The 18,582-nt window shown below is 43.4% G+C and overlaps 1 protein-coding gene and 1 pseudogene across 3 annotated transcripts in view; one reads left to right on the forward strand and one right to left on the reverse strand.

The window, feature by feature from the left end:
- The window catches only part of USP48 (ubiquitin specific peptidase 48), a 69,848-nt gene extending 65,851 nt beyond the window's left edge, over positions 1–3,997 (reverse strand). For 2 of the 3 annotated variants that reach the window (XM_033114110.1, XM_033114109.1), the window contains exon 1: positions 3,617–3,978. In XM_033114110.1, the coding sequence (XP_032970001.1) occupies positions 3,617–3,750 (134 nt within the window). In that variant the 5' untranslated portion in view covers positions 3,751–3,978. Of the gene's footprint in view, positions 1–3,616 lie in introns of all 3 variants that reach the window. The other variant, XR_004423848.1, reaches the window with a different exon arrangement.
- On the forward strand, positions 3,749–18,072 carry LOC117026766 (U1 small nuclear ribonucleoprotein C-like; annotated as a pseudogene).
- Positions 18,073–18,582: the final 510 nt, after the last annotated feature.

The raw sequence follows: 18,582 nt of genomic DNA on the forward strand, positions 1-18,582 counted from the left end.
ATGAGGAAACAAGACATTCTTACACATTGACAGAAGGAATGTAAAGTAGAATCATTACTCTGATGGGCAATTTAGCAATATGGATCAAAATGAAAAATGCACAATCCTCACCCACCAACTTTACTGCAAGGAACTTACTTGACTATTATTCTCACTATTAGAAAACAAGTCTAGTTTTAAGAATTAAGACACAATATTTGCAAACTTCTGTGGATATAGAATTTAGTACAGATTGCTTTCATCCTTTGATTGTACTAATTTCAGAAATATAAATAATGGTCCCGATTCATCTAGTTTTTGAATATGGTTAAACACCTCTTCAGCTCTGGCATCTCATAACAAATTGTGTAAAGAATAAAAAAAGATATTGAAGATACTATTAATTCTTTAATCTCTGCTTCCTAAGAGTCAACAGAAATACTTAATCAAAAGGAAAAAGTAAATAGGGAAAAATTCTTTTTGGTATTTAAATAAAGATTGCTTGCACCTCAGATGAGGTGGTTTCAAAAGCACAAGCAACCGAAAAAAAAAAAGATAAACTGGACCACATCAAAATTAAAAGCTTTTGTACTGCAATGATACCATCAAGAAAGTGAAAAACAACCCACAGAATGAGAACATATTTATAAATATCAGAGACTTGTATCTAGAATACATAAAGAACCCTTACAACTTAATAATAAAAAGACAAGTAACTCAATTTTAAAATGGGCAAAGAATTTAGACATTTCTCCAAAGAAGATATATGACTGGCCAATAAGCTCATGAAAAGATACTCAACATTATTAGTCATCAGGGAAATGCAAGTCAAAACCACGAGATACCACTTCACACCAACTAGAATGGCGATAAGAGACAAAAACAAGTGTAAAGATGTGGAGAAACTGAAATCTTCATACTCTGTAGGTAAAATAATGCAGCCACTTTGGCAAATAATTTGCCCAAACGTCCACACAAACACCTGTACACAAATGTTCACAGCAACATTATTCATAGTAACCAAAAAGTGGAATGACCCAAATGTCCATCAACTGATGAATAGATACATAAAATGTGGTAGGTGCATACACAGAATGGATTATTCAGTAATAAAAAGAAATGAAAATGACCAATGAGCACATGAAAAGCTGCTCAACTCATTAGTCATTAGGAAAATGGAAATCAAAATCACACTGAGATGCCACTTCAAACTCACTAGGATAGTAATTAAAAAAACAAAACAGAAAGTAACAAGTGTTGGCAAGGTTGAAGAGAAATTGGAACCCTTATCCATTGTTGGTGGGAATATAAAATGGTACAGCAATAATGGAAAACAGTGTGGCAGTTCCTCAATAAGTTAAACATGATTGCCACATGACACAGCAATTCCACTCCTAGGTCCACCCCAAAGGACTGAAAACATATTCTAACCAAAACTTGTACACAAATGTTCAAAAAATGGAAATTAGCATTATATCCATACCAAGTTAATCATGTGAGGTGATGGATGTATTAATTACCTTGATCATGGTAAACATTCTGCAATGTATAGCACTTCAGCATGTTGTACACTTAATATATACAATTGTATTTGTCAATTACTCCTCAATAAAGTTGGGGGCGGGGACTTTTTAAGTTCACCAACTGATGACTAAACAAAATATGGTATATCCAAACAATAGAATATTATTCAGCCATAAGAAGGAATAAAGTACTGGTACACACTACAACACAGATAACTCTTGAAAACAATATGCTAAGTGAAAGCCAGACAAAAACAGGCCACATATTATATACATTTGCTTATATGAAATATCCAGAATAGAGACCACCAGAGACAGAAAGATTAGTGGTTGACGGGGGTTGGGGGGCGGAGGGGAAATGGGAAGTGACTGCTTAATGGATATAGAGTTTCCTTTTAAGGGTGATGGAAAAGTTCTGGAACTAGACAATGGTGATGTGTGTACAATCCTGTAAAGGTACTTACTGCCACTGAATTGGATACTTTAAAATGTTAACTTTTGTTGCATATTTTACATAACAATTTTTCAGAAATACTGATACATGCTTCACCATGGAAGATCCTCAAAAATATTATGCAAAGTGAAAGAAGCCAGTCACAAAAGTCAACATATTGTATGATTCCACTGACACGAAATATCCAGAATAGGCAAATTTAGAGGCAGAAAGTAGATCAGTGATTGCCTGGAGCTTGGGGAGCAGGGGGTACAGGGGAGGACTGAGTTCTAATCTAATGTGTACAGGGCTTCTTTCAGGGGAGCCAAAATGCTCTAAAACCAGATTGTGGTGATGGCTGTGAACATCCCTGTGAATATACAAACAAAAACACTGTTTTCTACATTTGAAATCGGTAAATCGTGAGATATGTGAATTACCTCTCCATGCTGTTTAAAAAAGAAAACAAAACAATCGCTTAGGTATAAATCTTACAACTGCAGCTTAAAACTCACCTTCTCTATGACACCTCCCTTACAGTGATCTCGGTCAATTTCTACTCCTTTACTTCCGTTAAAATCAGAACTATTACAGTGAGTTTATATTTTGTGCTTACTCTGTAATCTTTGTTGAGAAACTGAAGCTGAATAAATAAATTCTATTACACACAGACTTCTATCACTCCATGACTTACTGTTGGAGTCAGATTTGCCCTCCTTATGAGTCCGACGCCGAGCCTGGAATGATTCGTCTGCTTTATGGAAGCTCCCTAACTTGTTTCACGTCTCAAACTAGACTTTAAGCTCCAAAGCTGAGATCTTGACTTCCACTGCTTCTGGATCCCGCCGCAGAATTAAAACTCCAGAAAGCCTTTACTAAATGCCTGCTGAAAGGCGGCTACTGAGCATGCCCGGCTTGGCCAAGTCAATTCAACAACATTCCGGAAGAAAAACTATAGTTCCCGCTTCAAAAGGTGGAAAAACAGAAGAGACAGGCATAATGCCTAAGGATTCGATCTAAAAGGAAAGAAGGCAAGGTTCAAGGGCTCAGCAGAAGTGAAGGACAGTACTTAACACAGCTCAAACCTCATACTTGGTAGAGAGGTGTAGAGTCAGAACGACCAAAAAATATATAGAATAATAACAATAATAATAATGAAGGCTAAAAAATACTAGATTAACGAGAGAAGGGAGGTCAACAGGAGGATGAAGGGCACCGATGACGTAGGCTAACCACACGTTTTTCCAAAGCAACCTTATCCAAAAATAATACTAAGATGATCAGCCTTCAGCGTCAACACTAATACTATACTGTGATGAAGCTCACTTCGTCAAGTTTCCATTTTACAAACGAAAAAACCCAGCCGTGGCCAACATATCCAACCACCAACGTTTGCTAAGCTCTCAGCTTCTGCCTTGAACCATTTCCACCGCCATCTTCTAGATTAAGAACCCAGAACCCTTTCCAAAGGGCTTTCAGCAGCATCACCTCCATGCAAAAGAACCGGGAAGGGTGCGTTTCCCAGGCTGCCCAGACGGCGGAAAGGAGGAAGCCTCCACCTTGCTCCTCTCCGCGCCTGCACGCACCGGGCCGCCGTCTTCCTTTCCCGCAACCCGACCCCCGACCGGGTTTTCCAAGGTCCGACGCGAGGGGGGCGCGAGGCCCGTTGCACGGGCCTCACCTGCACACGCCGCGGATGCAGGGCTCCAGCCAGATGCGGTAGGCGGTCTCGATGTGCTCCTGCGACACCTCCTCGGGCCGCACCGTCTCCGCCCAGCGCCAGGCCGCTTTCTCCAGCTGCAGCCGCGGGGCCATGGCCTTGGCTGGAGGAACTCCTCCCAAGTCGGGACGCCACTGCCGCCGCCGCCGCCACTGCCGCCGCCCAAATGGACTCCGCCACCTGCCAGCGATGAGGACCAGGCGCTCCCTCAGCCAGCTGGCCAGTCAGTCACCTGTGCGCGCCACTGCCGCCGCGCCCGCCCGCGCCCGACCCGCACGACCGGCCGCAAAGCGCTGCCGGCCGCCGACACCCGACACCGCCCCCCCCCCAAATTCCCGCAGACGTTAGCGTACTCCCCGCCTCGGCGGGCGCATGCGCGTTCCCACCAGCCTTTGCGCCTCCCGCGCCGCTGGGCAGACGCGCGGAGGAAAGGGAAGCGGTCGTTGGATACAGTCTTGCCACGTCTTCACCGGCGCTTTTGGGGAAGCGGCTTCTCAGCCCCGGTGTAGGGTAACATACAGCTGTTCTAACAAGACAGCGCCTCAAGGGCAGAAGGCTGCCTGTTCTTGTTTTCTGATACTTCCCGTTTAACCATTAAGGAGTCACGCGAGAAACTACTCAACGCACACCATCGGTCCGCTGGACTCTGGGGTGGGACGTGAAACCGAGGCACCAAAGCCAGGCTAAGCTCTCTAGAGGAAGATTTAACTTCAGGCTGGACCGGTTCCGACTTCTTTCTCGAGCCCTTCTGACGTCACGGGACGTTCTGGGCCTTTTCTGAATTAGAACTGTACTACGTGTCCCGGCATGCATTGCGTGCCTCCACTCACTGGATTCGAGGCATACTGGGATTTGTAGTCTTGGAGGTGGGGTCCTTGGTGTGCCGTGGATTGTGCGGAGGCGCATGCGGGTGCACGCGGGGGCGGGGTTTTTCTAGCCCGGAGGGTCATTTTTTGCAGCAGGCTGACCCACCTCGCTACTGTTATCTCTAGTTGATGCTTTGTAGCTCTTTTGTGGCTCCTGGGTTTAAAAACAGATCCTTTTTGCAACTTCAGCCCCAGATATAAAGAGTAAACGTAGAATGTTTTGAGAACTGGGAAGGGCTTTGCTAGAGTGAGGATTTGAGTTTACATTTGAATCAGCCCTACCGGATCTAAGCACTGGTTTCTGACTCAGCAGTTTACCAACTGGGTAACCTTGGGCTGGATGCTAACGTGTGCTGTTCATTAGACATCCTGAAGGTCTGATGAAAATCAGATGTGGCCCCTGCCATTGTGGGTGGGTGAGGTGACAGCCATAGAAACACAGAGATCCCCTTCCCAGCCGTGAACGGTTTGGAGTACTTGGGAGACGCCTTCCCAGAAGACTCTTAAGCCTACCATTAAAAGATGAGTGGAATTTAGCCAAGGTAGAAGAAAGGCCCCCTTCCAGACAAAGGGAACAGCAAGGAGCAAAGGCACAGAAGAGAGGAACTTCTTTGTGTGAGGCCACAAATTCTGAGATTGGGAGAGGCAGGCCAAGATTGAGAAGGCTTGAGAGGCAGACCAAGGCTGGCTTCATCCGAGAGACTCGCTGGAAGGTTTAAGGCTGGGAAATGGTATAATGGAGATTAGCATTTCGTGTAGCTTTCTTCCCTTTGGGTTGAGATCAGACTATGGAAGTAATACAGGCGAGAGATAATGAAAGCCTGAATGGGGGCGCTGCAATAGGTATGGAGTGAAGAGACAAATTAGATGTTTAGGACATAGAATTGCTACAACTCGAGATGTTGGTCTAATATCTGTTCACTTTTTCTGTTGTTTGACCTCCAAGTTGGGTCATGGCCCTTTCTTTGGTGCTTACATCTTCACGTGGCATCTGTTGCCTCACTTAGCATATGATGAATGAATATTATTAACTGGGTCCTGTCAGTGCTATAAGGCCAGTTTTTTAACTTGGGGAATAAAATGAAGAGAGTTTCTACTGTTAAAAAGAACCCATAATGGAATCACTTTTGGTAAGCCCCACTTAATACAGGCATATTTCTTTGTATTGGGCTTTGCTTTATTGTGCTTCACAGATGTGTTTGTTTACAGATTGGAGGCAAGACTCTTCCACCAGTAAAAAGATTACAACTCACTTTGTTGCAGTGGTCTGGAACCAAACCCTCAGTATCTCCAAAATATGCCCATACCTAACCTAATTTTAAACCAATCAGTCTGGAATACCCTGGTCAACCCTAGTGAGGTAATCTACCTGTTAAGAGCCCCTGCCTTTCCCTAAGGGAAGGTAACATTGCCTGAAATGCCTACTGTGAACTTCCTTGTCCCATCCTCTTTCTGCTTATACAGGCACAGCTCATTTTATAGTGTGTCACATTATTGCACTTCCCAGATGTTGTGTTTTCTTACAAATTGAAGGCAAGACCCTCCACTAGCAAAGAGATTACAGCTCAGTTTATTGTGATTCTCACTTTATTGCGGGGATCTGGAACCATACCTGCACTATTTCTGAGGTCTGTGTTGCCGAAATAAGAAATGTCCAAACCTGTAGAGAATTTAAATGAGTTTATTTGAGCCAAACTCATGACAATTGCCAGGAAGCAAAATCTCAATGGATTGAGAAAAGGCTCCAAAGAATGGCAGCCTTGTAGCTTATTTTATACATTAGAATCAAAGGAGAGTTACATGAAATCCATTGGTGATAGATTAACGGGGAGGGAGACAGCAAAGCGAGGAAATCTCTGGGATTGGATAAAAAGTAAAACAAAGAGACACATCTTTTACATTGGTGGATATAGGATAGTAATTAACATTTACAACATGTAGAGATGGTGTTCAGGGTAACAAGGTAACAATGAGGGATTCTGTGGTATGTGCACTGGTGTGGTAGGTGTGCCCTGAGGGGTCCGGAAAAAGATTACTCTGACGGTTCCACAGGCAAGTTATCTTAGATGCAAAAAGACAATAGACAGGCTCACTTAAGGTAAAGATTGACCTTTGTCAAGAAAGCTTCAGGCCAAGGGTGTGACTACCCCCTGTGACCTGCCTTTAGTTAGGAATTTTTGTGTTCAGACCATCCTGGTTTCCCCATCATTCGCTGGCCCCTCCTTTTTGGTGTGCTTTGTTGGTTCTTTCTCATCCGTCTAACCTGTAAACTTGAGTGGCTGAGGGTTGTCCTTGGACCTCTTCTCTAACTACACTTCCTCCCTGGGTGATCTGATCTTCTCCCATGGCTTTAAAAACCACTTGTGTGTTGATGACTCCCAAATTCCTATCTCCATACCTGACCTCGCTCCTAAAATGCCAGCCTCGTATATCCGACTGTTTACCTGGCATCTCCAATGTGCAATAGCTATTTCACACTTTACATGTCCAAAACATATCCTTCATTCTACTTCCAACCACCCCCACCCCCTGCTAGATATCCTTCTGTAATCTTTCCCATCTCAGCAGATGGCAACTCCGTCCTTCCAGAAATCTAAGGGGCAATTTTAACCTCTCTTTCTGTTACATCCCCACCCAAACCTTCCACAAATCCTGTCAACTGTGCCTAAAGGATATATACACAATGCAACCACTATACAGTTACTGTTTCCACCCTGGTCTCTCACATGGATTATTGCAGAATCTTCCTAATTGGTCTCTCTGTTTTCACCCTTGCCTCTTAAAGAGAAAACCATCGGCCCAAAATGGTGCAACTCATGCTAAAAAGCCCATGATACCAAACCTAGATTTAATGCTTGATCTAACTGCAGTTTCAACCTCTCCCAGAAACATAATCTCAGTCAACTAGTCTGGAATTTTCTGTCCAACACCAATGAGATAATCTGTTACATGAGCCCTCTCCGTTTCCATTCAACACACACTAAAAAGAAGAGGCAATCTGCATGATAAAAACCCCGTTCTCATCCCGCCCAGAAAAAGATGTAGCAGACCAAAAATAATCCTTTCTTTTGTTAATACCTCCTTTGACCCACCCTTCCATTTTGTACAACCCCTGGGAGCTCCCATTGTACTTGCTAGATTAGATGCTATCCATTCATGAGTTGCTTACTAAAGCCAATTAGATCTTCAAATTTATTCAGTTGAATTTTGTTTTTCAACATCCTTTATAGATGTTATGTAGATAGACATTCCTGTGCTCAAAAACTTCCCCATTTCACTCAGAATAAATGACAAACGCCTTCCCCTCGACACCACCTCACCCCACAGACATCACGTCCCAGGACTCCCTTGAACTTGCCCCAACACTGCCTTCCTCCTGTCCCATAACTACCCCAGCAACCTCCAGCCACAGGGCCTTTGCATCTGCTATTTCCTTTCCTGGTACACGTGCCCTGCACAGCCGTGTGGTGTGTTTCTTCACCTGGTAAGTTTCACAAAGGGTAAGAACCCTAGGAAGAAGGAACAACTAACTGTTCTTGTGATTTCTGTGATACTGCGTTTCCCTGAAAATAAGACCTAGCCAAACCATCAGCTCTAATGCCTCTTTTGGAGCAAAACTTAATACAAGACCCAGTCTTATATAAGACCCAGTGTTACAGTATTAAAATAAGATTGGTCTTATATTAATGTTTGCTCCAAAAGACGCATTAGAGCTGATGGTCCGGCTAGGTCTTATTTTCGGGGAAACACGGTATAAGGAGAATCAGAAGAATTGAGAGTCTCAGATGTTTAGGGGCTTATGAAAGAAGATGGGAATGTCAGCAATATTAAATGCCCCTCTATTTTCTTTCCCATATCTTGACTCCCTTCACAGGAAAATTATTGAATTATCTATCCCCAGCACTGTCCAATAGAAATACATTATGTGCCACATACATCATTTAAAATTTTCTAGTCGCCACATTTTTAAAGTAAAAACAGGGTGAAATTAATCTTAATAATATATTGAACCCAATATATCCAAAATGTTTACATTTCTACATGAAGTCAATGTTTTTAATATGTTAAGGAGAGAGTCTACCTTTTTTTCACGCTACGTTTTGGAAATGGGGTGTGCATTTTACACTTTCAGCTCAACTCAAATTCACCTCATTCAAGTGCTCACTAGCCACTCCTGGCGAGTGGCTACCATAGTGGACAGCCCAGGTTTATACTCTTCATCTATTCACTCTTCGACCACCTCCAATCTGGCCTGTGACCTTATTCCTCCCCTACAGCTGCTTTTAGCCTGGTGTCCACGATTTCCATGTTATCAAAGCCAGTGGTCTCTGTCCTCAGCTCTCTGCAATCACCAGCACAGAGGACCACTCTTGTCATCTTGAAATATCTTTCCCCGTGTTTCTGGGCAGTATCCTCTCATTTTCCACTTCCCACAATGGTTGCTCCTTTTCAGTCTTCTTTGCCACCTCCTCCTCTTCTAGCGGCTTTTTAAATGCTGGTGTAAAGGAAAAACTCATTCCTGTGTGTCTCTTCTATTCTCAGGACTCCACTACAATACTACTTCACTTCAGATGTGGGCTCTCCACACATCAAGCAATCCTGTGATACCAGCTGGGTGTCCTACCATTTAACTCAATTCTGACACTACCTAGAGATAGCGTCAGATCCCAGAACCGGTTAAGGGCTCAGTCCTCTAAGACCACACACACACACACTTTGGACATCAGCTGCATGTCCAGGTTCTCACCCGTGCTGCTGACCAATGGGCTATAAATCAGAGGTTCCCGGGACCCACCCCCTCTTTGGGTGCAATTAATTGGCTAGAGTGGCTCACAGAACTCAAGAAAACATTGTAACTACTAATTGAGTTTATTATAAAAGGATGTCACTCAGGAACAGCCACATGAAGAGATGTACCGGGCAAGGCATGTGAGAAGGGGCACAGAGCTTCCATACCCTCTCTGGGCGCATCACCCACCCAGCACCTCCACTGTTTACCAACCTGGAAGCTCTCCGAACCCCATTCTCTTGGGGTGTTACAGAGACATTACACAGGCAGAATCGATGACATCGTTGGCCATTGGTGATTGAACTCAGTTTCCAGCCCCTCAATCTTCCCTCCCCAGAGGTGGGGCTAGGGCTGAACCTTCCGGCCCTCTAATCCTGGTTGGTTCCCATGGCAACCAGCCCCCTTCCTGAGGTCACCTAGGGGCTTTCCTAAAGTCACCTCATTAACATAACCTCTAGTGTGATTGACAGGGGCTTGTTATGAAAAGCAAAAGACATCTTTATCACTAATCACTTTGGAAATTCCATGGGTTTTTAGGAGCTCTGTGGTAGGAAGACCAAATATATGTTTCTTATTATAAATCACAATATCACAGCTGGAATTCTAGCCTTTGTCCTGGCCCTCTTCTATACCAATCAATAAAAAGAAAAAAGTATAAACATAAATCAGATTTTGTGGCTCTATTTTCACATCCTTTTGCACTTTAAGTAAAATCTAAATTCCTTTTCATGACCTACAGGGCTGTAGTAGGCAGAATAATGCCCCCCCCCCACAGCACACAGATGTTGCTATAGACTGTTTTTGTCCCCCTTCAACTCATATGTTAAATCCTAATGCTCAGTGTGATGGCGTTTGGAGGTGGGACCTTTGGGAGGTGAGTAGGTCATGAGGGGGGAGCCCTCATGAATGGGATTAGTGCCTTTATAAAAGGGACTCCAGAGGACTCCCTAGTCCCTTCCACCCTGCACCATGTGAAGACACAGTGAGAAGACAGGCATCTGTGAGGAAGGAAGGAAGCTCTCACCAGACACTGAATCTGCCAGCACCTTGACATTGAACTTTCCAGCCTCCAGAACTGTGAGAAATACATTTCTGCGGTTTATAAGCCAGTCTATAGTATTCTCCTTACAGCAGCCCAAATGGAATAAGACAGATGTCCATGTCTTAATTCCCAAAACCGGTGAATACTTTAATTTATGTGGCAAAAAGGAACTTTGCAGATGAGATTAGGTTCAAGATCTTGAAATGGGGAGGTTATCCTGGATTCCCTAGGTGGGCCGCGTGTAATTACAAGGGTCTTTATAAGAGGGAGGCAGGAAGGTCAGACTCACAGAAGGGGGTACACTGCTGATTTTGAAGGTGCAAGAAGCCAAGGCAAGGAAACGGGTTCTCCCTTAGAGCCTGCAAAAGCAATGCAGCCCTGCCGACACCTTGACTTTAGCTCACCCATTTCAGACTTCTGTCCTCAGAACTATCAATGGTTTCAAGCCACTCTATTTGTGGTAATTTGTCACAGCAGTAACAGGAAATTAATACAAGGGCCCTTTGTGATCTGGCCACTTCTAACTCCAACCTCGTTCACTGTATTTCAGCAACTGCATCCAAGTACTGGACTGCCTCAGGGCCTTTGCCATTGTTATTCCCTCTGCTAGTCATGCTCTTTCCCAGCTCCTTCAGTTCTCGGCTCCAATGTCACCTCCACAGAGAAGGCCTCCCTGATCAGCTTGTCAGGAGTGGGTACCCTTCTCACACCCCCACTATCACATCCCTGTTTATTTCTCTTCTCACACCACATCTGAAGTGATCACATTCATTTTGGTCTTAGTTACTTGATCATTACATGTCTTCCCTCTAAATTCTGAATTGGTACCACGGGGTTTCATTGACAAGGGCGGTCGGGGGAGGAGCCAAGACCTGCAGTGAACCATGTTCTCTTCACTCCACTGGCTGTCATGTAATGATGGGAACTGACCAGAGGGATCCTTTAGAAAATTACTTCTATTTATTATAGAATTAGTCAATATAATAAAGGATTACCCCATATAATAGTATCTTATCCACTTAGAATAAACCTTCCTATTAATAATCAGACACACACTCCTTTCGGATGGCGTAAAAGGCCACAGTGCATTAACTTCTAGGTGGTAACCTTGATGGTCCATTAGTCACCTTCTCAGTCTGAATGTTCCTTCTCTTTCTCCTCAGCCACTACCACTGCGATTGGATCTGGCGTGATCCTCTGGCTAGAGACTGACCCCCAAGTATTAGGGGAGTGAAGGACAGTATGCACTCTTGCTGGGGAAGCACGTGGCATCAGGCTCAGGATTCTTATTTATGGAGACCTCCCTTTCCTTGTGTGTTAGTTTCCTAGGGATGCCATAATAAATGACTACAAACTGGGTGGCTTACAACAACAGAAATTTATTCTTTCCAAGTTCTGCAGTCTAAAAGCCCAAAATCAAGATTTCTGCAGGACCATGCTTCCCCTGAAGGCTTTCAGGAAGGATTGTACCTTGCCTTTTCAACTCCTGATGTTCTTTGGCTCGTGTCAGCATAACTCCATTCTCTACCTCCATTTGCACAGGGTCTCCTTTCCTCTGTGTATGTCTCTGTGTGTCCTCCCTTATGAAAACACCAGTCATTGGATTTTGGACCCACCCTAATCCAGCATGACCACATCTTAAGTATAGCTGGAAACACCTTAAGTGTTTCCCCAAAAATAAGACCTAGCTGGACCATCAGCTCTAATGCGTCTTTTGGAGCAAAAATTAATATAAGATCCGGTCTTATTTTAATATAATATAAGACCGGGTATAATATAATATCCAGTCTTATTTTAATATAAGACCCAGTCTTATATTAATTTTTGCTCCAAAAGATGCATGTCGTGCGGGGCGTCCGGCGGGGTCTCTGGTCCCACTCCCCACACAAAAACGCAGGACATAGGCCAAAAAGGAACACCCACGGAGCCATAGGTAGGGGAGTCATACCACTATACTCTCGCTGGCGACTGGGTTGGAGACACAGGAACCAGGAGCAACACAGTTCTCAACCCTCACTGTGCCGCTTGCAGATTCAGCCACCATCTTCTTGCTAGTTCCCCCTTTTTTTTGCTAGCGTAGCCACAGCAGTTATATTAGTGGCCAATTGCTCACTGGTTACAGCTGACGGCCAACTAGCCACAGCTGATGGCCATTTGATCACAGTCGACGGCCATTTACTACCTGAGCCAGCACCTTTCTATGTGAGGCCGAGAGCCTGGAAACTGCTTTTTGGGGCTCTGTCCCCACAATGCATTAGAGCTGATGGTCTGGCTAGGTCTTATTTTCAGGGAAACATGGTATTTCCAAATAAAGTTACATTCTGAGATTCTGGGTGGGCATGAATTTTGGATGGACACTATACAACCCATCACACAGAATAATCACTCTCCATGTGTTGCTGCTCACACTCTAGCTCTGCTCGGTTATAAGCAATTTAGCAAAAGCCCTTATGTTGATCTTTCATACAATTACTGCACATTCTGGCTCTTACCACCTCACCCATTGGAGGTTTCTGTAGGTTTTACAGAAATGCAAATGAGAACCCTAGTATTTTGACAGTTATAATGGGAGCTGGCCCTCACTGGGATGTAGGCAACCTTCAACAGCTGAAATCAGTAAGATGCTGTGGCCAGAACTGGGACATAATTCATAAACACGTGTACTTTACAACCCACCCGTCTCTATTACACTTACGCTTCATAATAAACCTGAATCAGTATTATCAGAATCATAGTAAACATGAAATATTCTTTATCTGATAACGTTGCAATGTTTCCAATCATTGAGGTCTTATCAAAAGTCCATAAAGGCCCATGGCACATAGTCTCGCCAACTCAGAAGACACATAGCTCCATCCATTGTCATTTTTGTTGTAATTATTCCATGTTTCTCTTCAGCTGACCATGCTCAGCATCTATGAGCATTTGTGATATACATTCATATGTCTGTTCTATTTTGTTTTTCTCCTAGTGACCCAGGAATCCTTTGATGATGTTGTCATAAATCTTCCCCATCCCTTAGTTCACTTGTCTCCCTTGAGGAAGGTGGTATCACACCTGAGTACAGGCTCAGGCCCACAAGGTCTATGTCTGGTATTCTGTGCTTGTTACTATTACTATTTCTTTTATGGGATGACTTTCCCCATTTGAGATCCCTTGAGATTATGTGGACATCATCCAGGCCATCTGGGGGGGTCACGTGGCTTTCTTTCCTTCCACATGAAACTGAACCACTGCTTTCTTTCTCATGACAGTTGCAGACAGGTTAATAGGATGTGTTTTAGTTATTGTCAAATATCCATGGGTCTGTATCTCATCATGATTTGATCTGAACAGAGTGCTCATCACCTTGACAATCACATTGTCAAGTCCACCTGTTAGGTTATGAGGGTTAGTGTACTTACAGGAAAACTAGTGTCAGATAATTAGGGTGACAATATTACAGCCATCCAGGGTTGTCAATGTAAATGCTTTTTTATTCTGAAAGAGATAACCATCTTGTGTTTGTATTCTCACTCCCCAATAACCGTTAGTCTTTTTTAAATGAAATATTCATCTTTTATTAAAATTTTCTAGCATGTGTGATACAACAAGAGGTGGAAAACGGACAAAATCTGTTAGGTCTTCGAAGTTTTGAAAAATTGCTACAAACAACTGAAAATACAAAATAGAAACTATAATGTCTATAAAAATGTGGATATATATATATACACAGATGTGTGTATGTGTATATATATACATATACATACGTGTGTGTATATATATATGTGTGTATATATATATATGTATATATATATATATATGTAAATGAATGAAACCAGACTTCCCTTCCACTGAAATCTGATCAATAATTGAAAAACATTCATTGAAAAATTAATGTTACAACTGTCAGGATGAAATATAATGCACTTTTATCAAGAAAATCTGAATGTCAGCTTTCAAGGGACACAAGTTTAAAGATAACACTAAGGAGATATTTCCCAACTGAAATAATATCCCAAAGATAGTGTTTCCTAATGAAGCATTAATATAATTCCTCTTTTCTCTTTCCTGGTGTCTCTTTACTCTAAGATTCATTGGTCTCTATAGTCAAGTCCTGATTATGGTACCAATTCCAAGTTTAATGTCTTTAAATTTGATTATAGATCTATATTTTAGCTGTTTGAATAGCTCTAGGGTGTCAGAATAGTTGTTTATTCTTACAATTATTCTGTCAGAATACTGTTCCGTTTCCCACTTATTTCATTCCTGTCTGGATTTGGGTATTAAGGATTTCACCCCTTAATAGCCCATTAAACTTTTTACCATTCCTGCTGCTATAAGATTATGAGACATGAAAATTCTATAAGATTTCCTTCTTATTGGCTTAGAGCCATTTCCTTACTGCAGTTTGTTCCCAGGTTTGATTCTGTTATCTGGGGGGTTCCATAAGCACTAATAAGTTGTCTGTGTGTCTGGTATTGTGGATTTAGCATCTGAAGAAGAATTCTCCACAGGCACTGCCTTTTCCCTTGGGACTCAATCATGGCTTCAACATAGTCTGTCTACCAGATTCATCCTGTGCTAGCTCTTTGGGCTAATTGCCCCTTTTCTATGTCAGGTGACATAGACAAGGTTGGCAGATTCGACAATGCTTTAGCACGTACTGTTTTAGGGATACCTCTCTCCCTTGATCATTTCACTGATGAGTTTGTGCCCAAATATCCATTTGTTTGGGAAACAAAGAGAATGGGGCCCAGAGCCTTATGGAAATGAGCAGTCCTAGCTCTGCCTCCCAGTTATGGGGCTACTTTGAACAAGGCCCCTAATGTCTCTAGACTTTGGCTTACTCTCTATACAAGGAGATTTTTAGACCTGCCTCGGGGCTCTTAGAGAGTGAAGGTAGTCAAAGCACCAGGCTTGGAGTTTGCATCAATGAAGTTATTTACTAGTAGCTTAGCAAATCGTAAATTGCGTGAAAGAATGTGACAGATGAGATGTGACATCCTGGATGCTGAAGCATCAGCCCATATCCAAGACTCAAAGAGAATCTGAGGGGAAGGAGCCCTTAGAGATGATCCAGTCTTGTTGATCATTGCACAGAATAATAAGGGCACATGGTTGGGCGCGGCAATTGTCCTTCTCTACAGCTCCCTGAACATGTAACGAAGAGACCAAAGCCTCCGCCCGGAGACACTGAGCACTTGGCTTCTTGGTGAGCTGCCACCATCTCAGGCCTCCAAGCTGAGGGACATCCTGCAGCCTCCCAGCAGCTGCTTCTAGGTTGCTCGCAAGGTTCCTTATTGGCTTTGGCTGCCCTTAGGGGAGTTTTTCTGTCCAGAACCATGGGTACCAGCTGAATCCCCAGAGGGAGAGTTAGGGCGCTGTCCAAGCCCCTTGGTCTTCTTCTCTTCTCTGTGTTCACTCCCGTGGCAGTATCACCCCGTCTTGTGGCTTTACATACCATCCATGTGATGACTCTTTCTAACATTATATACCCAGTCCACACGTCTCCCCTGAACTCCAGACTTGGAGATCCAACCACCATTTGGCATCTCCACTGGAGCATCCAGTAGGCATCTCAATCTGAACATGTCCGCAAGTGACCTCCTCATCGTCCCCAACCCTGCTCCTACTCCCCAGGTCTCCCCAGCCCAGTTATGGCAACTCCATCCTTCCAGGTGCTCAGGTTGAAACCAGGGTGCCATCCCTGACTCATCTTTTTCCTTTATACCCCACGTCCAATCTGTCAGCAAATCCTATTGGCTGTACCTTCAAAATATGTTTACTTTTTGCTATCCTGGTTCAGGCTACCATCATCTCTGGACTTATTAATAGTCTTCTATCTGGTCCTACAGCATCTGGCCTTATCCAGTGGTTCTTATATCAGTCAGAGAAAGAGCCAAAGTCCTTACAATGACTTCTAGGGCTCATGTGATCACATGGACACGAGGATTCCACGAGAAGGGCACTTCTGAGTTGGGCCCTGAAGGATGCATAGGAGTTTCCATGCAGAAACTATGCTAAATGCATCCCAAGCAGAGTACCCAGTACCTGTCCCAGTCACAGGGGAACTCATTCAGGGTACAGGCTGGTATGGCTAAGACATGCTACACAAAAAGCAGAGGGGAATGACAACAGTATTAATAATGCCAACTTCCCAGCCCCTTGACTGGCCTCGGTGCCTGAAATGTCCCTCCCTTTCATGAACCAGGATCATACTCCTTGTAGACCCTTTCATGTTCCTAGGGCCCACTTCTTAAGTGTTTGCAACATTCTAGGCACTGAGTGTAAGCTTGTCACATGCTTTATCACACCTCATCATCACAATGACCCTACAAAGAGGGTATTCTTATGAGTCTCATTTAAATGAGAAGAAATCTGAGTATAAGTAATGATAATAAATAAGGTTAGTGGGGGTGGCTGGTTGGCTCAGTTGGTTAGAGCGCAGCACTCATAACACCAAGGTCGCCGGTTCCCACATGGGCCAGTGAGCCGTGCCCTCCACAACTATATTGAAAACAATGACTTGACTTGGAGCTGATGGGTCCTGGAAAAACACACTGTTCCCCAATATCCCCCAATTAAAAAAATAAAATAAAGTTAGTAAGAGGTGGAGCAGAGTATTCCCCCAGGTCCCTTTTCCTAGCTGGGTGACCCATGGGCAACCTCTCTGTGCCTCAGTTTTCTTATCTATAAAATGGGGACAATACTAAAGTATTTTATTGAGTTATAGGGAAGATTAAATTAAAATAAGGATATCAATTCATTTTTCAAATATCACTAATGTCTATTTTTGACATTGGAGATTCTTCAGGGAACAAATAAAAACTCTATCCTTGTGGAATCCTTTCCTGACTTCCCCAGGTACCTCGTGTTCCTGTTATAGTTGGCAATTTATTTAATGATTTTTTTTTGTTGTTGATTTATTTGTTTAACCTGAAGCCCCTACCAGGCTGTGAGCTCTCTGAGAGCCAGGTGTTGTGGGACCCGAAGCATAAACAATTTGAGGGCCCTCTTTAAACATGAAATTATAAACACAAAACCAGGCTTGAAAGTGAATATTTATTTGGAATGAGGGAAAAAAAATCACAAGTTTGAACATTTAAAAAACTGACAAGCGTCATATCCAGTGGCACCCAATGGAGTGGTCAACGGCCTGCAGAGCAAGGTGCCCAAGTGTTCTTGTGACTACTGTAATACATACCTCACCACGACTCTCCATCTGGGAGACAGACACTCTACAGTGGAAGGAAAGCCAAAGAGAACGAGAAAGACTACGACCGTGTTTCCCCGAAAATAAGACCTCACCGGAAAACAAGCCCTAGCATGATTTTTCAGGATGACATCCCCTGAACAGAAGCCCTAATGCGTCTTTTGGAGCAAACCTTAATATGAGACCCAGTCTTATTTTTGGGGAAACAAGGTATCAGAAATGCATGGAAGAGCAGGCTCAGTCCGACTGACAAAACAACCGCAGCATTTCAACAAGGGATGATACCTCCTAATCCATTGCCTCCTGCAGGGGCAATGATCCCACCTCCCCCAGGCTCCCCGGTTCTCCTTGCCCTGGTATGATGCCAGCACCCCTTACCGGGGGCTCTCCCATGATGCCAATGAAGGGCCCTCCTCCTGGGATGGAGGCCACAAACCAATGTTGTGGGGGCCCCCAATGATAAGGCCTCCCGCCTGTCCCCTGATGGTATCCACTCGGCCAGGAATGACTCGACCAGACAGATAAGGAAAGAGGGGAGCCTCTTTCTATCAGTTTTATGTAACTTGTTCTATTTCACCAGGAGATCATGGTGCTGTGACTCTGGGTGTTTTCTAACAGCATGACAAGGAAGATTCGCTCCCCTTTCCTCTCAAAGAGAGTAGTTTGGGAAGGGAGTAATGGGACAGAAAAAAAGCAATTTTCATTCGTATTGTGAAATGTGAAAATAAAACTGTCAACTCTTTTAGCTAAAAAACAAACAAACAAACAAAAAAAACCGGACAAATACCACAATGTAAATAAAAGATAAATTGTTATTAATCAACTGCCTGGCACTCTTCTGTAATTTTTTCTTCTTTGGCTGCACACTTTTATCATTTATGCGACAATCGTATGATATTTTCTACAACAGGACTAGAAAGATAATTCAGTCTTTCCTCTAGCATGATTGATCAAAATTAGTTTTTTATTGGAAATCGTTTAGATTTCTTTTTCTTCAGCTTTGTAATTCATTATTAGTAAGCTTATTTATACACC

The sequence above is a fragment of the Rhinolophus ferrumequinum genome, chromosome 9 (genome assembly GCF_004115265.2).
Source record: "Rhinolophus ferrumequinum isolate MPI-CBG mRhiFer1 chromosome 9, mRhiFer1_v1.p, whole genome shotgun sequence".
Lineage (NCBI taxonomy): Eukaryota > Metazoa > Chordata > Mammalia > Chiroptera > Rhinolophidae > Rhinolophus > Rhinolophus ferrumequinum.